Source organism: Trichosurus vulpecula, chromosome 4 (assembly GCF_011100635.1).
Source record: "Trichosurus vulpecula isolate mTriVul1 chromosome 4, mTriVul1.pri, whole genome shotgun sequence".
Classification (NCBI taxonomy): domain Eukaryota; kingdom Metazoa; phylum Chordata; class Mammalia; order Diprotodontia; family Phalangeridae; genus Trichosurus; species Trichosurus vulpecula.
In genome coordinates this window covers 283,969,115-283,995,728 of record NC_050576.1, presented here as the reverse complement: position 1 = coordinate 283,995,728, position 26,614 = coordinate 283,969,115, and the positions used below count along the sequence as shown (strand labels likewise).

Genomic DNA, 26,614 nt, shown 5'->3' with positions numbered 1-26,614 from the left:
TAGTATTCCATTATATTCACATACCACAACTTGTTCAGCCACTCCCCAATTGATGGGCATCCTCTTGATTTCCAATTCTTTGCTACCACAAAAAAAAGCTGCTATAAATGTTTTTTGTACCTATGGGTTCCTTTCCCCCTTGTGTGATCTCTTTAGAATACAGCCCTAGAAGTGGTATTGCTGGGTCAAAGGGTATGCACATTTTTATAGCCCTTTATGCTTAGTTCCAAATTACTCTCCAGAATGGCTGGATCTGTTCACACCACAACCAACACTGTAACAATGTTCCAATTTTCCCACATCCTTTCCAGCATTTATCATTTTCCTGTTTTGTCATGTTAGCCAATCTGACAGGAGAGATGTGGTACCTAAGAGTGTTTTGATTTGCATTTCTCTATAATCAATAGCGATTTAGAGCATTTTTTCATATGCTTATAGATATCTTTAATTTCTTCCTCTGAAAACTGCTTGTTCATATCCTTTTACCATTTCTCAATTGGGGAATGACTTGTATTCCTATAAATTTGGCTCAGTTCCCTGTATATTTTAGATATGAGGCCTTTATTAGAGACACTAGTTGTAAAGATTTTCTCCCAATTTTCTGCTCCCTGCCTAATCTTTGTTGCATTGACTTTGTTTATACAAAAACATAATCAAAATTATCCATTTTGCATTTTGTAATGCTCTCTATCTCTTGTGGGGTCATGAATTCTTCCCTTTCCCATAAATCTGACAAGTAAACTATTCCTTGCTTTCCCAAATTGCTTATAGTATCAGTCTTTATTCCTAAATCATGAACCCATTTTGACTTTATTTTGGTATACGGTGTAAGATATTGGTGTATGCCCAGTTTCTGCCATACCATTTTCCAGTGTTCCCAGCAGTTTTTGTGAAATAGTGAATTCTTAGCCCAGAAGCTGGATTCTTTGGGTTTATCAACGAGTAGATTGCTATAGTCATTGACTACTGCATCTTGTGTAGCTAACCTATTCCACTGATCCACCACTCTGTTTCTTAGCCAGTACCAAGTAGTTTTGATGACTGCTGCTTTATAGTACAGTTTAATATCTGGTATGACTAGGCCACCTTCCTAGAGGGTGATTTTTATCAACCCTTCTAGAAATGGTGTGGGGTTCTAACATAGTAAAGACAAACAAGCCTTCTCTTCTTCTCAGGACCTCAGGCAGGTTCTTTCATGCTGGGAAGGTGAATTGGACCATCAAAATACTGTATCATTGCAGGTGGGATGGGGGATTTATGGCTTTCATTTCCTATTACAATTAAAGCCTGTAATTGTGAGGCAAGGCTATAGTTTATTCCATCTGCTTGGTGTGTCCTCTTTTAGAAGTGAAAATTAACAATATAAGAAAGATTGTAGGGTGAATTCTAATGTACCTGGAGAAGAGCCATCCCTAGGATCAGAAAGACCTGGGATAAATACTGGCTGTGTGACTTGTCACTTAACTTCAGTGCCCCAGACAACTCTTTGAGATGGTAAATTATAGACATATTGCCCATCCATATTGGTAAAGTGGTTATTTTCTATGAAATCACAGTTCCAAACCCCAGTATTATGTTAATTACCAAATAATCTTATTTGATAAAAGGTCCTCTAAGAACTCTTTGGTCTTGTAAATCTATGAACTTGGGTAGCCAAGTTTGAATTGTTTTATCTCAAATAGTCAATGAGTAAACATTTATTAAGTGCCTACTATGTGCCATCACTGTGCTAAGTGCTGGATATAAACTTGCTAAGTGGAAATATATCTACTTGACAAATAATAAAACCTCCTGTGTCTTTGAAAAGTCATTTATAATTCAGACAGTTTATGAATTTAGTTTGCCCTTCCCCCAGTTAGTCTCAATTAAGTTTTCTCCTGGAAAGAATCAAAGCCTCACCATGAAATCCTTTGGAAAAGGTATCTTATCCACCTGCATTTCAACACATAGATCACTTCATTAATTTTCTTTTTGAATTAAAGTAACTTGGAGCTAGTAGATCTCTCATTATTAAAAGAAATACGTAAGTAGAAAGCAACCTTTTCTGTTTGGGAGACAGATTTTTAAAAGGAGTTATTCTCTTTAGATAATAATCCTCCTAAATGAGACTGAATTAAAAAAATCTGATTGGGAAAACTTTTCTATTAACTGGTATTGGTAAAACTCATAGAATCAGCACACCTTATCTTCACTGGCAGTAAAATTTGATTTATCCAGAAAGAGAAAATATAGGGTTTAAATGAAGTGAATGACTATTCTAGCTAACTCAGAGTTACCTTATATGTCCTCCACATACTATAGAAAAGAGTTACTAATTGATACCATATATGTATCACAGAAGAATGGTAATACCACTCAAAGAAATTAAGGAGTTAGGAAGGGGAGGGAGCCAGCCAGTTTGGGAAGTAAGGGGTGACTTTAATTTTGTACATCCTTGATTTTGACAAAACAGTGGAATTTCAGTTCCACCAATGCTGATTAAGTGCCTACTATATTTAGGCCACTGGGATACAAGTGAAAAAAATGAAATAATTCTCCTATTGGGGAGCTTATAGTCTTAGAGGGGGAAGGTATGGGGAAGTGATTTGAAAAGGGAGAGACCACTAACACCTGAGAAATCAGGAAAGTTATGAGGGGGCTCCGGGGCTGAGCTTGAAAAAATGTAGGGATTTAAAGAGGTGGAAATGAGGAAGGAGGGCATTCTAGACAAGCCTGTGCAAAGGTGTATAAATGGAATGTCAGGTTTATAAAACAACTAATAGGCCAATTTGGCTGGAACATAAAGCATGTAAAGAGGAATAATACGAAATGTGTCTAAAAATTGCAGGTTGGAGCCAGATTGTGGAGGACTTTAAATGTCAGGCTGAAGTTATTTTAAAGTTAATAGGGAGATACTAAAGAGTTTGAGCAGAAGAGTAACATGGCAAGACTTTTAACAAATTAAATTGACAGTTTTGTGAAAGATAGATTGAAGAGGAGAGACTGACTCCAGGTAGGAGGCTGTTTCAATAGTAAAGGCAAGAGATGAAGAGGGTTTGAATGACAGTTGTAGCTGTATTAACGGAAGAAAAGGGCCCAGCAAAAAAGATGTTATGGAGGCAGAATTGGTAAGTCTCAGCAATTGATCGAATCTGGGAGGGGAAGAAGAGGGAAGGAAGAGTCAATGATGTCTCCAAGGTTGTAAACCTAGAGGACAAGAGGGATTCTGTTGCCCTTTAGAGAATTAAGAAGGTTTGGAGGAAGAGTTGAAAGTATCATGGAAAAGATAGGAATCCTTTTAAGGGATGTAAAGTTTCAGATGCCTCCGGGACAGCCAGGTGGAGATAACACAATAGGCAGTTGATTTAAAAAAAACAAAAAACTACAGGGTGTTCCTAAAGTCTGAACACATAGGCAAAAATGCATATTTTCAAGAATTGAAATGAATGAAATTTTCAACAACATTTTATTTAATTGTAATATTAACAAATAACATCTTCAATATGATTTCCATCATTTGTTATGCATATGTTGATGCTCTTTGCAAGATTCATGTGAACTCAATGCAGTAACTCCATACTGCCGTCAATTTTAGCACGTTCACTCTCTATGCGTTCAATCAAGTGTGTTGTATCTGTGGTTTTCATTGAGTACACCTTCTCCTTTAGCATACCCCAGAAAAAGAAGTCAAGGGGGCTAAGGTCTGTTAATATTCCAAATATTTCAAAATATGCATTTTTGCCTATGTGTCCAGACTTTAGGGACACCCTATAGAGTTTAGGAGATTAGGATTAAGTGTATAGAATTTGGAGATACCTGCTTAGAGATGATAGGAATCAGTGAGATCACCACTAAAAGTGTAGAGAGAGAAAAATAATAGAACCCTGTCCTGGTTTCCCTGAATCCTGAGATTGATTAGCAGGTAGAGTGCTGATCTATCAAAAGACCCCAAGATGGAATAAGAAAACAGGCAGGAGAACCAGGAGAGAGCAGTGTCTTGGAAGCTGGGGGGGGCGGGGGGGCGGGGCAGGAATATTAAAAAGACAGGTTGACAGTAGCAAAAGTGACAAATGAGAATTGAGAAAAGATTTAGCAGTTAAGAAATCATTAGTAACCTTGGAGAGCAGTTTCAGTCAAGTAGTCAGATCAGAAGACAAATTGTAAGAATCTGAGAAGTGAGTGGGAGGTGAGGAAGTAGAGACACCAGTGTTGACGGGCTCTCTAGGATTTTGGCAATGAAAAGGAGAACAGATGTAGGACTATGACTTGACAGCAAGGTTAGGTGAAGGATTATTAAAGATGAGAGAGGCCTGGGCATGTTTGTAGGCAGCATGGAAGGTTCCGGAAGATGAGGAGAGATTGAAGGTGAGTAGGTTTAGGAAGAGTGAGACAGGAAAGTTAGGATAGGCTATGATCAGAAAAAGGAATTTCAGAGTTCATTGTTATAGAAGTAGCACAGGAATGTGTGATGGTCTAGTTGGGTACATTACAGGAGGGACTCTCTTGGGTATGAGTGGGACTGGTTAGCCTCTGAGGTCCCTTGCAGCTCTAGTCTATGATATGACTGTCCCCTCAGGGGGCTAAAGGAGAATGAAGATATGGGTCCTGGGAGTTGAGGAAATTGACAGACTTAGAGGTCAGAGTGTACAATGGGACAAGAGCATGTTCACAATATGAAGACAGCATTTGGGGTGGGGAAGCACACTATAAGCCAGAATTGGAACGCCTTAAGAAAGTAGAGAGAGGGTTAGCGAGGCCGATGACTTTGTACAGCTTTGCCTCACTTAAATCCAATTCACGCACAAGTCAAGACATCACCCTCTGTGATATCACTGGTCCTCTTCAAGAACGAACACAGGGCAAACAACAGAGGGGATACCAGTAGTTGACTGAGACAGGGATCTGCCTCAGGTGACAAAGACTCATGGAAGTGGACGGCAACGATGATGAATTTCACTCTGTGCATTTCTCTGTTGTCAGACTTAGCAAAGACTTGTTAGATAAGTTGATTGAATTATGACCCATTTTAGCAAAGAGATGGTCCAGAAATGGCACTGAGGAACAGGTGTATTTCTTTCTACTCCTCTTCCTGTCCCAGTGTGTCTGGGGACTTGAGAGAAAGAGCGCCTCTTACTACAGAGTGTCTCCATAAGGCGAGATGTTCTTCAGGCACTTGGGAATAAAAAGCTGAAGTAGGTAGGCTCCGGTGAGTGAGCATGTAGAGAGGAGAGGAGAGGACTGCCATCGATCCCTGGGGAATACCTATAGTTAGGATATGGAAAGAAAAGAAACCATCAGAGGGGTGAGAAAAGTAGGAAGAAACCAGAGAAGTGGACCATGTCAGAATCTATAAATGACTTAGTGTTTTTTATAGCTAGGGATGCACAGAGGGCATTAAGTGGTAAAGAATGCAGTAAAGTATCAGGGCCCTGGATAGTTGCAAAGGAACCTCACATCTTAACCATCGTTGGGGAAGGCTTTGTGAAATTTTAACCCTTTGAATGTTGGCTGAGACCTGGTGAGCTGGGAGGTAGGGGAGTCCACAGGGCATGAATAGTGGCCTGGGAGAAGACCTTTCCATGACCCCTATCTCATGTTTTGTTTCTTTGTATTTTTCCTAAGACTTATCAGCATCTGGTTTTTTGTTGTTTTTTTTTTTTAATCCGTGGAAGGGCGAGAAAGGGAACAAAGGTATATAAGAGTCAGATACTCAGTAGGTAAGTGCTTTGGTGAGAAGAGGTTTACTGAGATCTCAGTACCAAGGCTGAGCTCAGACAGTTCAGGGGATTGAAGGACTTCTTTAGCTACAGCCTGGTGTGTGGAAAGCCACTAGTCTGGGGGTCAGAAGGCCTTGGCTCAAAGCACATTTTGGGTTAGAGGCCTGCCACTTGCTGTCTGTGTGACCAGCCCCTCTGAGGCCTGTTTCTTCATGTGTAAAGTGAAAAGGAGACACTCAATGTCCTTTAAAGGTCTTTTTCATTTCTAAATCCATGATCCTGTGGATTCCGATTCCACTCTGCCCTTTATTAGCTTTATGACTTAGGGCAAGTCTGTGTGGGTTTGTAAAAATAGGAGTAGGAATGATAATGCTATTGTTGTGAATGATCTAGGCCCTGAGTTTCTCCAAGTGCCTAAGAAAATTGGGAGAGAGTCAGGGTGTTGGTATTTCTTCCCCTGGTGGTTGAATTATCCTGCTTTCCTTTCTTACCAAAGGACCCAAAGCAGAAGAAGATCTATGACCTCTTCTTGGCATCCTTCTCAGAAGACATGGATGGAGACGATATAGATGAGGCAATGCTCCTGGAGGCCTCGGAAGCCTGTGAGAGAGGCGGCTCCTTAGAGATGTCAGAGAGTGCTTTCCGGGACGGAGCCAGCCCCTGGGAAGAGAGCTCACCTAAGAAGAGGCGGATTACAGACTTTTTTGATCAAAAATGACAGGAAAGACTTGTCATTTGGCTCTCAGAAGGAAACAGACCTTAAAAGAAAATCACTGATTTTAAAAAAATGTATGTATTAAAATAAAGCAAGTCATCTATTTTTTTCAACCTGCTTTCACTTCTTCATTTCATGGCAGTTTCTGAATTTTATTTCTGCTGTTCTGAGTAGACACCATTGAGGAGTAGAGAAAATGCTGGGCTGGATGAGACCTAGGTTCAGATTCTGCCTCTCACACCTACTACTGTGTGACCCTAGACAAGTCATTTATCCTTTGTGGTACAAGCAGCTCCTCAGCCTTAGGGCTGAGCTACTGAATCATAGATGGGTTCTGATCTGTATTCCCATACCCAGAACTGAGGAAATCTCGTATCATTGTATTCAGATATGTGATTGTCCAGCTCCTCGCTTAGACTCTCAAATCAGTAATCATATATTAAGCACCTACTGTGTTCAGAGCTCCGCACTAAGCTTTGGGGCAGATCCAAAGCTGAGATGAGTCATAGTCTCCATCTTTGTGGAATTTTACAGCCTAGTTAGGGGATGGAACAGGTACACAATTCCTTGCACTTGGGGGACACTTAATATTTGCAAAAGTATATGCCAGGTACTGTATTAAGAACTGGGAATGCAAGTACCAGCAGAAAGACTGTTCCTGCCCTCTAGGAGTTTATATTCTATTGGAAAGACCACACTGAAAAGGGAGATGGAAAAGGTGAGGTAGAGGCGGCAAAGGCAGGAAAAATCCTAGAGGTCTTCTCCTGAAAATGGAGGTTATGGGAGGAACTGAAGGATCAGAGGGAGCGTACTTCCAGCATGTGAAGTCCAGAGTGAGTTTCCAGGGTAGAGAGGTTTCTGGGGCTTTGAAGAGAAAGACCAGGAGAATCAGGATGGCAGCCGGGAGAGGAAAGAAGAAAACTAATGGGAAGTAACAGACACACAAAAGGGAGTTATAATTAATCAGTCAATTAATTAACATTCATTAAGTGCCTATTACGTGCCAGGCACGGTGCTAAGTGCTGAGCCTGGCAAGGGCTGGGTTATTTCTCTGGTTCTCAAGGTGGACCGTGACATCAGGGAGGTGATGCCGTGACGTGCAAGTGAATTGGATTTCAGTGAGGGAAGGCTGTGCAGTCACCAGCCTCCCTTTCTCCTCTGGAGCCATCTGGGTCCAGTGACCAGACCAGGACCACTAGAGATGGCCCCCAGAAAGGACTGGGTAAGGTGGTACTGACTTACCGTTTTCCCTGTTGAAGAGCCAGGGATAGTGGGTTTAAAATAACCCTGTATCTGGTTGGGGATAATCATATAGGTAAAATAACATTTACATAGCCCATTAAGGTTCATAAAGCTCTTTACAAATATCCCATTTTTCCCTCATAACCCTGGGACTTAGGTGCTAGCAGCAATACAGCAATATGGCAACATCAAGGAAACTGAGGAAACAGGTTACATGACTTGTCCACGGTCACATCAAGTATACGTCTGAGGCTGGATTTGAACTTGGGGCTTCCTGATTTCAGGCCTGGTGCTGTAGCTACCCACTTTAACACTTGGCTGCAAATATCTGAGAGCAAATTGAATGCTTGCTATCACATCCCATCCCAAGACATGTTACCTGGATGAATGAAGCATTTGTTAAGTGGATACAAATATAAGAAAGCAAGATAGCTGCTGCCCTGGAGGGAGAAGACAGCACATAAAGGAAATGGGGGTGGGGCATGGGGTGTGGTGGGGGGTTTGCTGGTAAATGTTTAACAACCAGCTCTCTGAGAGAAAAAAAATACTGTGCCCATGACACACTTTTAAGTTTAATCAGTATTATTAACATTTTCTCCATCACTTTCTAGTCAAGATAATCAGTAGAATAATTCAAGGCCTGATATGTAGCATTTGCAATTCCCGAGGTACAGGTGCTCATTGAAAATTTAACAACCGGCTCTCTCAAGCTGATTTGATCTGGTTCAGCACACTCCTGGTGTGGGGGAGCATGGTTTGCAAATCGTGGCCAGGGAGTCACCTAGAAGTCTGGTTTGGGAAAGGTGATGTTATAGCTCATCTATATAGGACAGCTAGGTGGCTCAGTGAAGGGAGCGCTGGGCTAGAGTCAGGAAAACTCATCTTCCTGAATTCTAATCTGGCCTCAGACACTTATTAGCTGTGTGACCCTGGGCAAGTCACTTAACCCTGTTTGACTCAGTTTCCTCATCTGTAAAATGAGCTGGAGAAGGAAATGGCAAACCACTCCAGTATTTTTGCCAAGAAGACCCTGAATAGTGTCACAAAAAGTCAAACACAACTGAATGGCAGCAGTTTTAGAGCCCATAATTAACATCAAATGCTTCTCCCTTCTCTAGAGCTGGGTCATTTCTCCTCCTCTCTCCCTCTGCCAAAAAAAAAAAAAAGACATTCCTATGAATTCATGTTCAAGTTTTTGTTGACTTGTTTAGTTAAAGACCCAAAGGAAAACTGGGATTTTTGTGAAGCTTTGAACTATGATTTTTTAAAAATCACTTTTGTTGTTTTATTAGGTCTCCTTAAATGAACTTCTGAAGGTTCATCTCAGTGCTCACAGAACTCCAGGAGCTTGCCTGTCACCTCACCTGTCCAGGGCCAAAGTGCCTTTGTGTTCCCAGTGTGACCTTGTCCAGCTCTTGCCTCTGGAGCTGGGTTCAGGAAGCTGCCTTCAGGGGCTGCAGGTGATCCAATTAGGACTAATGGCATAGTGCTTAGGGTAGCTGTTTTCACTTCCTTCTTGGCTCCAGATGAGCCTTTTTCTAGGTCACTGTCAAACATTAAGCATCAGGAGCCATTTCCAAACCGCTGGCTCACCCAGTGAACTCAGCACCAGAGGCTTCATGTCCTTTAAAATCTTTGCTCCTTGACTCTGTGAGGATTTGTATTCCCTCAGAGCAAAGGAGCAAACTGCAAAATGGTAGAGTAAATAACAGTAACAACTCCAACCCCATTTCTTACCTTAGGGTTAGGAGATTTAGTGCTATAACCCTCCAAATTTGACAACGAGGAACCTGGAACCAAGAAATAGGAAGTGCCTCGGGTCATGTTGGTATTAAGTAACAGAGCTGGAATTCGAAGCTTTGACTCCAAGTATAGTGCCCTTGCTGCTTGAGAATACTAAGAGAAGCAGAAATGTAATCCCTGCCTTCAGGGAGCTTACATTCTTTTTTATGTAAATAGTATTTTATTTGTTCCTATTACACGTAAAGATAATTTTCCACATTCATTTTTTATAAGATTTTGAGTTCCAAATTTTTCTCCCCCTCTCCAATATGGCAACCAATCTGATACAGGTTATACATGTGCAATCATGTAAAACATATTTCCACAGTAGTGATGTTATAAAAGAAGAAACCAAAACAAAAGGAAAAAAACATGAAAAAAAACCAGAGAAAGTGAAAATAGTCTGCTTCAATCTGCAGTCAGACTCCATCAGTTCTTTCTCTGGAGGTGGAGAGCATTTTCCATCATGGGTCTTTTAGAATTGTCTTGGATCATCATACTGCTGAGAAGAGATGTGTATGATATTCAAGGAGCTCACATTCTAATGGCTGAAGATAGCACCAAAAGGTGGGGAGGCTACTCTCCTGGGAGCATGGCAGAGAAAGTTTGGAGAATTCAGAATACAACCTAAAAAGGAAGCTATGTCTGGCCTGGGCATCCTCCTTAAAGTGTGAGGTTGTGGGGAAAACCAGCCAATCAGAAAAAGAGAAAGTCCAGAGTCATGAATGCATCTTGGAGAGGAACGAATACATGCCTGGCTTGGGTGCAATCCTAGGGGTCTCCAGTCCATCTTCTATGCTACTGCTAAAGTGATCTGCCACCCTACTACAGCTGCCTTTCCCATCCCCTTCCTTCTTACTGAGTTCTAGGATTACCAAGCTAAGAGACAAGAAATCTCTTGTATTGACCCCAGTTGGCTAAATTCTACTTATTGGCTGTTGAGGCCAATAAGAGAGGGATCTGGGTGGGAGCTGAGCTCTCTCCATTGTGATGTTCTACAAAATAAGGACCAAGGGCCAGTGCTCAATATAGGAATAAATTTGTTTGGCTTGGTTACATCCATTCTACGTGGAAGGCACTGTGTTAGGCACTGGAAATACGGGCAAAATGAAAAATTGTCCCTGCTCTCATTGAATCTGCTTTCTATGAGGGACATATACAGTCAGTCCATCAAGCATCTCCAAAGGGTTTACCATGTACCAAGCACTGGAGGTACAAAGAAAGTAAAAAAGCACAGTCCTTGCCCACAAGGACATCATGTTGTAATGGGAGAGACAGCATGCGCTAACTCGTATGCAGAAGATAAATAGGGTGTAAATGGAAGGTAATCTCAGATAGAAGGCGCTAGGGGTAGAGGATTTAGGGGTGAGGTAGAGAACCAGGAAGGCCTCCTGCAGAAAGTGGGATTTGAGCTCAGTCTTGAAGAAATCCAGGGAAGGCAAGAGATGGAGAATAGCCTTTTAGGTTTAGCAGACAACTGATGCAAATGCATGGAGTCGGGAGAGAAAGGGCCGGGTCTGGAGTCAGAAAGATCTGAGTTCAAATCTGACCTCAGACATTAGCTGTGTGACTCTGGGCAAGTCACTTAACCCTGTCTGCCTCAGTTTCCTCATCTGTAAAATGAGCTGGAGAAGGAAATGGCAAACCAAGAAAACCCCAAATGGGGTCATGAAGAGTTAGACACGACTGAAGTGACTCAACAACAACAAAAGGCCAGTGTCATTGAATCAGAGTATGTGGAAGGAAATTAATTGTAAGAAGACTGGATTGGTGGGAAGGGGATAGGTTGTAAAGATTAAAAATGAAAGAGGATTTTATATATGATCTTGGAGGTAATGTATGTCTTTTTTTTTTTTGTAACAAGACCTGTGATTTCATTGGTATAGGGAATGCAATGCAAGGAAAACTCTTTAACCATATAGGTCTGAACCTGCTCTTCAATTTCACAGTCATAGACAGTTGTCAGAGGCATTGAAAAGTGACTGTTCCAGGGCCATGTGTCAGAGGTAAGTCTCAAACCTAGGTCTTTCTGGCTTCAAAACCAGCTCTCTGCGCTCTGCACCAAGCTGCTTCTCCAACATGTAAACAGACAAATATATACATAATAATATAACTTAATGAGGAGGGAAGCAACCCTCAGCACTAAGCAGGGTTTAGGAAAGGTTACCTTTAGAAAATGACTCATAAGCTGAGCCTTGAAAGAAGCTAAGAATTCCTAGAGATGAGGAAGGAATGTGTTCCAGGCATGGAGGAGGGAGTGCGACATTCAGGCAATGGGAAGGAGGTAACTTTGGCCAGAACAGAGAGAACAAGAAGGAAAACAAGGTACAATAAACCAGGGGATTTCACCCAGACTTTAAATGGCGCTCTGAGTTTGTAGTTTACCTTTGAGTCATCACCTTCAGATCCAGCTACTGGAGCTTGGGGAAAACAAACAAGGCCAGCTCTCGATGGAACTTGACTTTTCTTCTTGGCTGTTGAATTTTCTTTTTTTTTCTATTGAGCTTTGCAGCCTCAAATGTCTGGTTTCCTTTCTTCTGCCATCCTCATGCTTACCTGGGGCTACTTGGAGTTTTAATGAAGCTCAAGAGCTCTTCAAACCAGAAGTGAAGAGGACGCAGTGGAGAAAACCTGATTACTGAGACTGTGGCTGTCTGGTATCAACTGCTTCCTGTCTCTGAGCAGGATGTGCTTTTGGGATGATGGTGGCAGCTGTGAATACTTTCAAGGGGAAAATGTTCTGTATGCCACTGGAGAATTCCTTTGACTCAACAGCTAAAAGAACTTCTCTCTCTCTCTCTGGGGGCCAGTTTTTAATTAATTTATTTATTTTTATAAAGGGAAAGTGAATTTTGAGTGTTCTTGAAGACTCTAGGTGACTCAGCAGAGATTATACTGAGGTTTTTATGGGGACGCATTATAGATAAAGTGTATACCTGACAGCTCTTTAATGGGATTCAAGATTTATCTGTGTATAGAGAAGATAAATTGAGATTTTATGAGAGGTGGAATTCTCTGAAGACCCTTAGAGCTGATTTCATCAAAGTGCCATTCCCTCTTCCTCCAGTCTGCTGTTTAAAGGGAATTGTTCAACTCTGACAAAATTACTCAGCATGTGAAAAAAGTCTTCAGAATGGAGCACCTCATTTTCTGCCATTCTAATGCTGCAGTTCAAGAGCTCTCTCTCTCTCTCTCTCTCTCTCTCTCTCTCTCTCTCTGTTGTGCTCTCTGTCTCTATGTCTCTGTCTCCCTATCTCTTTCTGTCTCTGCCTCTCTGTCTTTGTCTGTCTCTTGCTCTACCCCTCTCCTCTATCTCTGTCTTCCTCTTTGACTCTCTCTTTCTCTCTCTCTGGCTCTCTCACTGTCTCTGTCTCTTTTGCTCTATTTCTCTCTCTGTCTCTCTCTTTCTCACTGTGTCTGTCTCTTTTGCTTTATCCCTCTCTGTGTCTGCCTTTGTCTTCCTTTCTGGCTTTCTCATTGTCTCTGTCTCTTTTGCTTTACCTCTGTCTCTCTCACAGTCTCTTCTCTCTTTTGTTCTGCCTCTGTCTCTGTCTCTCTGTCTTTCTCACTGTCTCTGTGTCTTTTGCTCTATCTCTGTCCCCCTCTGTCTTTCTCTGTCTCTGTATCTTTCTTTTGTGCTCTCTCTCTCTCTCTCTCTGAATCTCTCTTTCTTCCTCTGTCTCTGTCTCTCTGTTTTTCTCCCCCCCTCACTCTCATTTGTTCTACCTTTCTCCATCTGTCTCCCCTGAAGAGCTGCTGGATGCTGACTTAAAGGCAGTGTGGATCAACAGAGAACGCCCTGGATAAGAGAGTTAATTCAAATCCTGGGTCTACCACTTAATGCTTGTGTTAGTTGGGCCAAATCATGTCCCTTGTCCTCAGTTTCTATAAAACTGGGATGGAGAGCTCCTTCCACTTCTAAATGAATGATGCAATGCTAAGACAGTTCCAGGATGTGAAGATCTCTCTGTTGACTGTCTGGGCAGTACTGCTTTGGCTCGTTTCTTGAGAGATTGCTGTATGCTACAGTGGAAAGAAAATTGGTTTTAGATTCAGAGGACTGGATTCAAATCCTGCCTCTAATGACTGTTACCTGTGTAACTTTGGACAAGGCAGCTAGGTGGCTCCTTGAATAGAGCTCTGGGCCTGGAGTCAGGAAGACCTGAGTTCATATCTGGCCTCAAACACTTAATACCTGTGTAGCTTTGGGCAAGTCACTTAACCTTGTTTGCCTCAGTTTCCTCATCTGTAAAATGAGCTAGAGAAGGAAATGGTAAACCACTCTAGCATCTTGGCCGAGAAAACCCTATATGGGGTCATAAAGTGACTGAACAACAACCTTGGATAAGTCGAGACCTCTCTGGGCCTCAGTTTCCTTATCTTTAAAATGAGTGGGTTGGAGCAGCTTGGTGGTTCAGCGGATAGAGCATTGGCCTTGGAGTTGGAAGCACCTGAGTTCAAATCTGGCCTCAGACACTTAATGTGTGTGCGACCCTGGGCAAGTCACTTAACCCTGTTTGCTTCAGTTTCATCATCTGTAAAACAGAGATTACAATAGCACCTACTTTCCAGGACTGTTGTTGTAAGGATCAAATGAGATAATTGTAAATTGCTTAGCACAGGGCCTGGAACATAGTAAGCGCCATCTAAATGCTATTATTGTTGCCAAGCTCTGAGAATACTGGTGGGGGTACAAGACATTCCCTGCGCTCAAGGAGCTCGCATTCTAAAGGGGGCAGACAATGTGAATTCAGCAACAAGTCAGATGGAAAGCCCCAGTTGTCCATAGGGTGCAGTAACACAGCAGGTGGCAATGCATCTTCTTTAAAGTAATTTCCATGGATAAAAGCTTATCTCTTTCTGATTTTGAACTGTGTGCACTATCAAAGACTCTGGCGGTAAGATTTTTCCTCTCCTGGATGTTGAGGGGTGGGGGTAAGCTGATAGCAAGTTTGGCGGTCTGTGTCAAGAGATATCACACATGGCCTGCATTCAGCTCACAACACTGCCAGGAAGTTGGACCGAATTAGATTAAAATACAATTGGGAAATGTTTAACAAAATAAATAAAAATACAATGAAACATAAATAATGTCACATTTAAAGTTATTTCGGTAGGCAGCCCACAGGGATTCTTATGTATGAATTAGTGGCCCCCGTTTCTATTTGAATTTGACACCACCGGTCTAGGGGACACTGCTATTCCCAGGGATTCTGGGCTCATCTGTCCAATGGTTGCAGTTGGCCAGTAGTTGCTGTTTGTGGTAACAGGAAAGGTAGGTTCCTTTTCTGCAAGGGTTGCTCCCCATCAGTTGCTCCCCATGGGGTCAGTTCCTACAATTTAAGAATCACTGAGGGGTTCTCAAGTGGAAAAAGTTTAAGCAGCCCTGCTAGGTAGAGCTCTTGGCCTGGAGTCAAGAAGACTTATCTTCATGAGTTCAAATTTGGCCTCAGGCACTTAGTAGCTGTGTGACCCTGGGTAAGTCACTTAACCTTGTCTGCCTCAGTTTTCTCATCTGTAAAATGAGCTGGAGAAAGAAATGGCCAAGCACTCCAGCAACTTTGCCAGGAAAATCCCAAATGGGATGATGAAGGGTCAGATACGACTGAAAAACGAGTGAACAACAAATACCGGAAATTATTATTTGGAAAGTTATTTTCACAGCTGTGTGAAGGATGGATTAGAGAGGAGAAATGCTAGAGTTAGAGACACTAGTTAGATTCTATTATAATAGCCCAACTGTAAGATTAGGAACTAAGGCAGAGAGTGATAGTGGAAGTAGAGATGAGGAGCTAGAGCCCGTAAGACTTATATATAAGGGGCAGAGGAGGGGTAAGAGGATTCACAATTATCCTGATGCTTCAGTCCTGAGTGGCTGAAAAGATAAGCTCAAAGGATGGACAAGTTTAGGGAGAGAGTGGATCATTTTCATTTTAGACATTTTAAGTTTAAATGCCAACGAGATATCCAAGTGGAGATAGTCAGGAGGCAGTTGGTGATGTGGGACTAGAATTTTGGAGTCGGATTTAAGACTGGATTTAGGTATCATCTGCATATAAAGGGAGTAAATTGAATGCACTAGAGTGAATGAAAATGACACAGAGGAGAGAGACTGTCCTGTGAGCAGAATCAAAGAATCACAGAAGTTTAAAGTTGAAAAGGACCTCACAGCCTATTCGTGAAAAAGAATCCTCTCTGCAGTATCCCCGACAAAAGATCATCCATCCAGAATTTGCTTGATTACCTCAAAAGAGGTGTAATTACTACTTGCTCCACAAGGCAGAACCAAAATCAATGGTAAAAGTTTCATTGAGGTAAAATTAAACTTTATGTAGCTTAAAAACTCCCTAACAGCAAGGTCTTGGAGCAGTGAATTAAGCACTGGACTTGCATTTTAACTATGTTAATGTTGGCTACTATTATTATTTAATATTTTGATAACTCTATTTCAATATAATTAGGGTTTTGTAATCCTATGTATTTTATTTTATGCATTTTAAAACATTATTCTAAGAAGGGGTCCATAGCCTCCACCAGACTGTCAAAGGAGCCCATAACACACAAAAAAGTTAATAACTCCTTATCTGTATCTATGATCTGTAAAATACAGATGGACTTAAAAGTCTCTGTCTACTTTTAAACCCTATTTCCTATGAAATTTTCCAGATCTAATATCCTGTGACTGTATAGTATCCTCCTACTTTTAAATCCTATATTCCTATGAAAACTCTTCCACATTCTGTGACTATATTCCCAACACTCGCAGCCTCATCCACAGAGCAGGGAAGAGCATCCTGGAGGACTCATCCTTAAGCTTTACCGCCCAACCATAGAGTTCTGTTGCTAGCTAGCCCCACCTCCACGACCTTCACTTCCGGTCTCACGCTCTGAAAGCGCGCGTGCGCACTATCTTCTTTCCTCTCCGAGCTCCAGCCCCGCGACTGGTAACATGGTAAGCTACCCCCTCCGGCCGTAGGCCTCTCTCCATCCGCCGCCATCTACCCCAGCACCGGCCCCTTTCTGACCCAGAACGCCCCCGTCCTTCTTCGGCCTCTGCCGTACTCGCGTTACCCCATTCCGGCCCTCTGCTGCCGCGGTGGCCTTTGCCCCGGGACCTGGCGCGGGGGCCGGGCCCGGGGAGACGCGCGCGGCCTGCCCGGCCTGGAAGGACGTAGCCCCGCTCGTGCGCCTGCGCCCCAGGAGGACAGGGAGGGGGTCTGCGGAGCGTGCGGGGCCCTGGCACGGTTTGGGGGCAGTGGCAGGGCCGGGAGCGGACCCCGGCGTCCGAGGGAGGGTGGGCCCAGAGAGGCTGGGGAGGAGACTGCGGGTGGCGGATGAGGAAGGAGGCCCATTTCCAGCCCCCCACCCACCGTGTAGGCAAGTTTGATCTTAGTCGGGGCAGCAACCCGGCCGTGGTTTTAAACAGCCGCCTTGTGCCCGGCGTCCAGCCGGTCTAGAAGCATTCATTAGGCGCTTCTTATTTGCCATGCTTTGAGCTTAGGTGTCTAGAGTGGAGTCAGGGAAACCCGAGTTATTCGATGTTGGGCAAGTCCCTTTATTGTTTGCCTCGGTTTACTTTTCTGTAAATTGGGAGTGATAGGTGGCAAAGTGGACAAAGTGCCGGGCCAGGAAGACACCGCCTAGACACTTTTAGCTGTGTGACCCTGGGCAAGTCACTTGTCTCTGCCTCAGTTTCCTCCTCTCTAAGCCCTAGAAGGAAATGGCAAGAAAACCCCAAATGAGGTCATGAAGAATGGGACAGACTGAAACCACTGAACAGCCACAGGAATGGGGGTGATGATAGCACCGACCTCCCTGAGGAGTTGTTAGGATCAAATGAGATGAAATTTATAAAAGAGCTGTACGGGTGCTAGCTGCTGGGGGAATGCAAAGAAAAGCAAGGGGCAAAGGCCACCAACTACATACAGACACGTACATAGACACACATAGGAGAAATTGGAGACAGCTAACAGAAGCACTGTTTGGGCCTTGACTGACTGAACCATAAAGGATTGTGTAAATTGTGAAGGGATGTTTATATAAATTTATATAAACACATTGTTCATACAAATTTAAGGGTGATTATATAAATGTTAAGTTAGTTGTTAGCGGTTGGAGCTCTGATTCCTTAGAGTGGGAGCAGGGTTGTCATCTCCAGGTCGCTTTTGGGATCAGGTAATAACTCATGGTACTAAGTGTACGAAGTATATTACATACATTGGACCCTCCCCAAAACCCCTGTGACGGGAGTAGCTTTTCATTTCACCTTTGATTGTAAGCTCCTTGAAGGCAGGGACTGGTGTTTTTTTTTTTGTTTGTTTGTTTGTTTTGCCTTGTATCATCAGCACTTAGTTCAGTGCCTGATACTTAGGTGTTTAATAAATGTTGATTGATTGATTACCACCTGAACTTTCGCTTCCAATGCAAATTTCTACTTTTGATACTTAGTACAGTTACCTGGGAGCACTGAGAGGTTAAATGACTAGTCTGCTAGGGTCACATAGCCTAGTATGGATCAAAGGCAGAATTTGTACTGAGGTCTCTACTTACCAACCCCACTTTCAGGTTACTTTTCACTATATCATGCTTTATTTTGATTGCTAATGAAATAAAATAATAGCCAGCATTTATTATGATGCTTTAAGATTTTAAAAGCTCATTACAGATATTTCATTTGATCATTACAATAACCTGGGAGGTAGGTCCTATTATCCCCATTTTGCTGATGAGATTGAGGCAGAGGACTTGTCCAGGGTCTGCCATTTAAATGCAAAATGCACGAGGCTGGGTTTGACCTCTGGTCTTCCTGACACCTGGATGCCTCACTTTATCTGCTGTGACACCTAGAAACCCTTCCATAGTCAGTCTTTAGTACTTAGTTCTCAACACTAGATTACAAGGGATTGTTGAATCTTAATGTCATTAAATTATAAGCTTCTTATACCCTGTTAACAAGTTCATTGTTTAAATGTTTTATTGAAATTGGAACATCACAGGCTAAACGCACCAAGAAGGTTGGAATTGTTGGTAAATATGGAACACGTTATGGTGCATCCCTCAGAAAAATGGTGAAGAAAATTGAAATTAGCCAGCATGCCAAGTATACCTGCTCCTTCTGTGGCAAGGTGAGTACCATGGGGAAAGTGACTGTTTTAACTGTTCTTAGAACTTTTCCCAAAGTATTGTTTTTCTGCCCTCCCCCTTGTTCTTAATCTTTAAAACCAGTCTTTTTAAATCATAAGTGCCCTTGTGTCTGACAATGTACTAAGCCTTAGGGATAGGAAGAAAAAGACTTGCTCTGAAGGAACTTACATTCTGAGGCAGAGAAAATTAAATAAAATTTGGGGTAAGATCACAGACTTGGGGGGATTAGGAAAGATCCTGTGGTAGCATCTAAGCTCACCCTTGGCAGCGACTTAAGTAATTCTGGGGGATTGGGAGAGTGAACAGGAGGGAGCACATAGGGCAGGGGACACTGAGCAAAGGCACACAAGTGGGAGGTGGAGCATGATAAGAGCAAATAGCCACGGTTGCTTAGGTTAGAGCTTTTTTTTCTCTTGGTTCTCCGATATGTCTTTTAGTTATCAGATGTGAAAGGTGAGGCAGTATACAAGAAAGTTTACTGTTCTTAAATTCCAGCTCTATCCTTGCTATTCCAGTCATTTAGCCTCTCTAAGCCTCAGTTTCTTCTACAAAATGGGCACAATGATGCTACTTGGCTAAAAGTTGTTGAGAGAGTGTTATATAAATGCGAGTTGTTAGGAATGAGGCTAAATTTAGACATTAAAGACTTAACTGGAAAATAGTAAAAACATTATATTCAGAGAAGTCATAATAATAAACATTTGTTGACTAGAAGTTTAGAAAGACAAGGTACCTAATTTGGAGGTATGGAAAGAAGAGACATTCTAAAGGAAAGCTCGGGACAGCCTTGCCCTTCACTGAGCATCACACCAGACAGCTTTTAGAGAGCTGAAACAGTTAAATTCAGTGTCTTAATTGTTTAAGGGTGGAGGTTAGTTCATGTGGGAAATTTGGTTTTTTTGTAGACCAAAATGAAGAGACGGGCCGTGGGTATCTGGCATTGTGGATCCTGTATGAAAACTGTAGCTGGTGGTGCATGGACCTACAAGTAAGTCAGTTCACGGGGTTGGGGTGTGTGTGTGTGTGTGAGAGAGAGAGAGATATCTGTAGTGTGTGGTGCTAAGAAGGTGTTTCACAAATAACACTCAGGAAGCAATGGAGTTTCTAGACTCCAGGTTAATTCTTGATCTGGTCAGACAGGAAGGACAGGAAGGCAGCTTCAGAGGGGTTAATCTCACTTTATTCTAGTCTAGTCTTCTCAACGGGAGTGTTGCTGATAGTGGGAGCACCGACTCCTATGGCATTCTCTAATCACCCTTCTAGAAGGGGCTGTTGAAAATATAGTAGGAGCTACAACATCTATGGGATCCCCTAAGCCTCGAGGGGGTTGCCAATCAAGGCACACACAGTATTGCACTGTTACATTCCTCTATCGGTTCCCTACTCACTTGACCAGTGCCCATCTGCTTTATCAGGCAACAGACAAAGAAGGCATGTTGCTAGCAATAGCCTCACAAAATAACTTTGGTAATATCATTTGGCACAAGTGTAGTAAGTATCACATTATGTCAGCCCTGCATCTCACTGCTCAGTCTCAGTAGGGCTGCCTATCACTATGATGATAGGAATTACTATCTAAGAACCTTGGGGGTATTCTGGGAGTTATTATCTAACACCTGGAAACTAGAGATTGCTATGGCCATGGCCATAGATCCTGGGAAACTAAACTCTAAGAAGGACAACATAATCCTCCTTACGTACAGAAGGTTAGTCCAGTGGGCCCTGAGAAGAAGGGTGTCATCTTTGTGAATGTAAAGAAGCAATTGTGCAGGTCTATAGATGGGGAAGCTGTATTGTAGGATAGTTTACATGGGTCAGAACCTGGGATTCCTTTAGAAATTGCTGGTCTGTTAAGCCTTTGTACAGTCTGTCCCTTATGGCTGCTGTGCACTTAATTCCCGTCTTCACCTGCTACATGAGGCCCTTCTTGATTTCTGTACTATTTACTCCCTGAAATTACCTTTATTTTCTTGGTATATGTTTTGTATATACTTACATGTATGTGTTGTATCTCATAGTGTTAGCTCCTTGTGGGGCAAAGATGCTTTTTGTCTTTGTATTCTTAGCACCCGGCTATTAACACATGCTTGTTGATTGTCTCTTATGTCTTAGTTGTATTAAGAAATCAAGAGGCCAAGGGACTCAGCAGTAACTTTTCAGGATTCAGTTGAGTCCAGCCCCATCGAGTCAGAATTCTTATCACATGCAGATGTTGCTGGCAGTTTAGTTAATCTTTAAAAATACTTCTGAAAGATTTAGAGTTGACACAATTTAATGATTGAGAGAATTTGAGGGCCTCCATTTTTAAGTGGAGAGGAAAAGAGAAAGGTACCCCCTCTGCTGGTTACACAGCGGGGAAAAGAACATTAGAGATAGTTGACTCATCAGTGAGAATAAGGTTATATTCATAAGGAAGTAGAGTCCTTGAAAAGTAAGGCATGCTATTTAAACTGGAAAAACTTAATTCTGTTTTTTGTTGGAAATATTTGTCAAACATTATGTACTTACTTGACTTAAGTTTTGGTAGCTGAGGGATCAGCATGACAATTTTCTTAAGAGTGAGTGAATGACAAAGGTAAATTTGGGTAGTTTTAAAACATTTTCAAAAACTTCAGCACATGTTTTTTGCCAGCTTAGTGTTGAAGCTTTCTAAGCTGTCAACTGAGTCAGAATAAGGCTGATAGTATGTGAAAAATGAAATCTTTCTTAGTTAAACTGTTCAGAATTTTTAAAATTGGTTTTTTTAGACAAGGCATTTAAAAGTGATTGCTAATGCTATGCACTGACAATTCTTCTCTGCAGTCCTGCTTCTCTTATGCTCTTTTCATTCCAATTTGCCACTTCTCTGTTCTGCTCTGGTAAATCAGAAGCCCAAGATTGTTTAAATTGTGCAGAAATTAGAAAGCATTGAAGTGTGAATGAGAAAGCTTTTTGTGACTGCTGGACACTAGAAAATTTTTTAAGCTCTGTTGGGAATGGACCTGTCCCACTTCAGTTCAATTCTCTTAGCATTCATATATATTGAACACAGCAAGACATGTAGCCTTGGTCACTACAATAGGGGTAAAGATGTAAAGGAACTGCTCTTATTAGGGTGCTGTTATAGAGTCAAAATTAAAATAACAATAAAATATCAAAAGTCAGAATCTTTTTACCACAATGCTGTTTCAGTGCTAGCTCATAAAATTGATGTCTCCCTTTTATCTTTTACCATTTGCTTATTTGTTTTCTGCTGGTATCCAAGCCATCAGAAGCAATACTAGCATATACTGTATAGTCAAGATTTTACCTTTCTGTGGAATGTTTTTAAAGATGTAGTCTCCAGGAATGGATTTTTTGAGTGTAATTTTGCATCTCCCACTAGGAAATCCCATAAGAAATCTTAACATTAAGATGAGACTAGCAAAGGCAGAATTTCTTCCATTTGCCATTTAAAGAGATTTCTAGTTGAGATTTCATAATATCCTTTCTTGTGTTAAAGTAGCTCTTTATGTTGGAAAATCTGACTCTGTTGCTTTTCTTTCCAGTACCACCTCTGCAGTCACAGTCAAATCTGCCATCAGAAGACTGAAGGAATTGAAAGACCAGTAAAATCTTCTTATCAAATACCTGTAGCCCATAGTCCAACAATAAATGGGTTAATTTATGGAATAAAAATCACTTTGGTTCTTAATAGTCATTCTTCGAACCTATTCATACTTGGCTTGCAAATATTTGGTTAGTACAGAGTAGGTGCTTAAAAGCTGGGGTAAAAGGTGGTGGAGATACGGGGTTCTATTTTCTTGTGGAATTAAGTGATTGGAGGGAAAAGACCAACCTATACAGAGAACTATCATAATTAACATGCATTGGAGAATTGGACAGTACACAAACTACGATGATAATGTTTGTAAAGTGCCTAATAAATCTTGCAGCTCCCTATATTAACAATCCAGGTCTCAGTTCTGAGCCCAATATTCTTAACATTCTACCACTGGTTTGTTAAAATCGTTTGTAAGAGGTGAAGGAAACACTTTTCTTGTCAGATGGAAGTACAGGCTTGTATCCTGGGTCCTTGGGTGTTCAAGGGGTCCATGAACTTGATGGTAAAATTACATCTTTATTTCAGTGTAATTGGTTTCTCTTGTATAAGGTGCATTGAAAACAATTCTAAGGAGGAGTCCATAGGCTTCACCTGACTTTTTCCCGAGGGGGTTGAGGTGTGGTCTGTGATTCAAAAAAAAAAGATTAAGAACCCCTGGTCTGGAGGATTAAATAGCAAGTGACTTCCTATATCTGTAGCAAAAATGGTAAGAGCTAAGTTTCCTGCTTTCTAGACTGTCAATTTCTAGGTGAATGATAGTATACATTAGATAGGTAGATATATACATATATATGTAAATATATACAAATAACAGTACATTTGTAATTTTGTTTTAAATATAATTTGTGAGGCCTGGATAGTTTTTACATTCATTTGGGAAAATTAGCAAGGCAGAAGGAAAACAGCGGTGTTTTTACTAATGGGGAAATACAAATAGGAAACAGTCTCTAACTGGCTCATGTGATTGCTGAGCTTTCACTGATATTTGAAAAACGGAAAAGAGGACAAGTGCCACAGTAGTAGAGATGGGTGAGTTTACAATTTTCTAAAGAGGATGTATTCTGCAAACTCAGTTGATGTTCGTTTTAATTCCTGGCAAAAACCAAATTGTTCTCACAGGGGTGCTTAGTTAGCCTTTAGGGAATTGATGGTGAGCACTAAGAAGAGCTAGCATAGATTTATCAACAGCTGGTTAGGCTGCTAGACTAGCCTAATTTCTTTGACAAGCTTGCTGTGCTTTTGGGAAGCCAGAGTATACGTCTAGATTTCAAAATGGCATTTGACAAATGATATCCTCATGAACATGGTGGAGATGGATCCAGATTTTGATAGGAGTGTTAGCTGCCTTTGGCCTTTTTGTGTTCAATATTTAAATTAGTGCCTTGAGGTCAAGTCCTAAAATTATAGAACTTAGAGCTGGGAGTTTGTCAATAAATATTAACTACCTTCTGTATCAGGCACTGTGCTAGGTGCTGAGTTTTACAAACTATCCCAACCCTTCAATTTTACGGATGAAACAGGTTCAGTTGTGACTTCTCCCCGAAAGCCCTTTATGCTGATACCATCCCCCAATCCTTTAGAAGAATATTGCTTCCTTAACTAAAAAAACAAAAAACTTCCACATTCCTTCACTCCAGTTGTCCTTCGAAGGCCAATCCCTATACTCCAGACTCCATCCCATCCCTTCCCTTTTGAGAGCTTGCCCTTAAATTGCCTTTTTCATCTTCGGTCTCTACTGGTGCTTACAGGCTCAGTACCCCTGCCCTTCATTTGATTCAGCTGTCATCTCACTAATGAACTATGTAAAAAAAGTACCACTCATTGCCTCCACTTCCTTGCTTCCCATTTACTTCACTCTTTAAAATCTGGATTCCTACCTTATACCCCAAATAGCTTCAAGATTAGCAATTGACTTAAAAACTAAAGGTCTTTTCTCCATCATTCTTGATCTCAGCAGTTTCTTTTGATATCAGTACTCTATTCGCTTATACCTCATCTTCCTGGTTACTCCTTTACTTGGTTTTTCTAACAATGTAGTTAATGGAAAGAACCCTGGACTTGGAGTCAGAGCTTTGATGTTCACCACCTTTGTGATCATGGGTGAGTCACTTCTAAGCTTCTGTTCCTTGAAGAGACTGGAACTGATAACTTCTGAAGTCCTTCCAAGCTCTGAATCTATGGTCTTAGAAATGCTTTCATCCATTTTCTCCTAGCTGCCTGCCTATTCCTCAGCCTCCTTTGTGACTGTCTTTTACCCATATCATGTTTGCTGTAGTCTTTCTCCCTGTACACTTTTGGTAACTTAGTTCTCATGGGTTTAATTTTCCCTGCATATGACTCAGAGTTATACATAAGTCTCTTATAATGCTGAGACTGTCAAATACTAAATTTGTCTATTTAATGTTTTAAACTGGATGTTACAGAGATACCTTTGGTTCAGCAAGTTCAAAACTGAACTTATTTTCCCAACCCTCCTCTCTTCCAAATTCTCTATTGCTGTTGAAAGCATCACTATCTTTTTAGTTTCCCGTTTTGTAACCTTGGATTATCCTGGACTCTTCACCTCCCTTCCTCCCATATTGCCAAAAATTTGCCAAATTTAATTACTTGACCATCTCTTGAATCCAGTCGCTTCTCTACTCATGCTCTATCACCTTAGTTCAGGCCCTCATCACTTCTGTTCTGGCTTATTCCAGTTGCCTCCTAATTGGTTTTCCTGCCTCAAGTCTCTCACCAGTCAAGTTAAACTGCTACATGAGCTCTAACCTATCATTCCAGTCTCACTGGGCATTGCTCCTGTGTGCATGCTTTTGCAGGTCTCCCAAGCTTAACATCTCTATCTGGATGTACCATAGGGATCTCAAACTCAACGTGTGTAATAACAATGACTGGCATTTTATATCATTTTCAGGTTTGCAAAATGCTCTACATATTTTAGTTGATTCTTATAAAAACCTGAGGCAGTGCTATCATCGTCCCCATTTTGTAGATGAAGCTGAGGCAGAGAGAGGTTAAGTGATTTGCTGGCATATATTTTTAAAAATCTATACACACATGTATATACATATGTACACGTATATATACACATGTGTGTACATATATGCATATGTGTACACACACACAATCTGCTTTGATGTCAGGATTCCTGAACTCCAAACCTTGGTCTCTACCCACTGCGCCACCTAGCTGCCTAAGTCTGAAACAAAATTCATTATCTTTCTTATTAAATGCATTCTTCCTCCTAGCTTCCCTATTTCTATTTCTTTGAATTACCCAGTATCACAACTAAAGAATCTTCCACTCTTACCTCGTAGTCGCCAATTATTGTTGATTCTATTTCACCGGTGTCTCTGGTATCTGTCCCTCTCTCTACTTGCATCACAACCACCCTAGTTCAGGTTCTCATCCATTCTTATCTGGACTATTGTAATACCCAGCACCCCCCCATTGGTCTCCCTGCGTCCAGTCTCTTGCTTCTCTAAGTCATCCTCCACACACGTGCCACACGGTCCTGACCATGTGTCACTTGTCTGCTCAAGAAGCTTCAGTGCCCCCCCCCCCATTGCCTTTAGTTTAAAATACAAACTCTCCCATTTGACATCTAAAGGCCTTCACAGCTTGTCTCCAGCTTGTCTTTCTAGGCTGATTATATAAAGTTCTTCCTCTCAGCAAAAGAGCGCATGTAGAGGGGTCTTGTTTGGAGCTCGGTGTGGTCCAGGAAGTACTTAGCCTGCAGAGTGTTTTCTCCACCCTGGAGTCAAGTATCAAGTATATTCCTTGCACTGGGGTGATGCTTGCCAGCTAGGAAAACTAATGGCTTCTGGCCTGGACCTACTTCCATGACACATGAGTATATGTTAGCCTTCACACCTACAGCATGACCAGATCACTTACTTTCACAATTGTTAATAGTGCCACATAAATATTAATAAAGCATATATTAATATGAATGTGTGATATGAATATGTAATCTTCAAAGTTCAGGAATTAAGTATGTCTTAATTTAGGTCAAGCAATAGGATTTGAGGAACATGACTGATAAACCATAGACTGATAGTGTTGCCCTGTGTAAACCATTGGTAGGGTCTCTTCAACTTCAGCCACTATCCCTTAATAATTTCTCCTTTTTTGAACATGTGCTAGGTACTGGGGATACAAGAAAGATGAAAGATGGTTCCTACTCCCACAGTCTAATGGGGGAGAAAACAGGCAAAAGTCTATATTTAAACAAGCAATGGACATGATAAATTGGGGGTAATCAAAAGAGCGAAGGCACTAGAATTAAGGGGTATCAGGAAAGGCTTCTTGTAAGTTGTTGGGTCTTGAAGGAAGTTGGGGGAGCCAGGAAATGGAGGTGAGGAGGGGAAACATTTTAGGTATGGGGACAGCCGGTGAAAATGTCGGAGTGGGATGTGGAGTTTCTTATTGAAAGAACAGGAAGGAGGTCAGTGT

General features: G+C 41.6%; 2 protein-coding genes across 2 annotated transcripts in view; both read left to right on the top strand.

Moving 5' to 3' along the window:
* Positions 1–6,524, top strand: part of SMARCAL1 (SWI/SNF related, matrix associated, actin dependent regulator of chromatin, subfamily a like 1) — a 74,713-nt gene extending 68,189 nt beyond the window's left edge. Inside the window, exon 16 of the mRNA XM_036753634.1 lies at positions 6,193–6,524. Within this exon, the coding sequence (XP_036609529.1) occupies positions 6,193–6,414 (222 nt within the window). The 3' untranslated portion in view covers positions 6,415–6,524. The remainder of the gene's footprint in view (positions 1–6,192) is intronic.
* A 5,156-nt stretch (positions 6,525–11,680) lies between these two features.
* On the top strand, positions 11,681–22,258 carry RPL37A (ribosomal protein L37a). The gene is given in 5 exon segments (XM_036755718.1): positions 11,681–11,719; positions 16,202–16,387; positions 18,432–18,560; positions 19,485–19,567; positions 22,107–22,258. Coding segments are annotated over 5 exon segments (501 nt in total). The 3' UTR covers positions 22,171–22,258.
* The last annotated feature ends 4,356 nt before the right edge of the window (positions 22,259–26,614 follow it).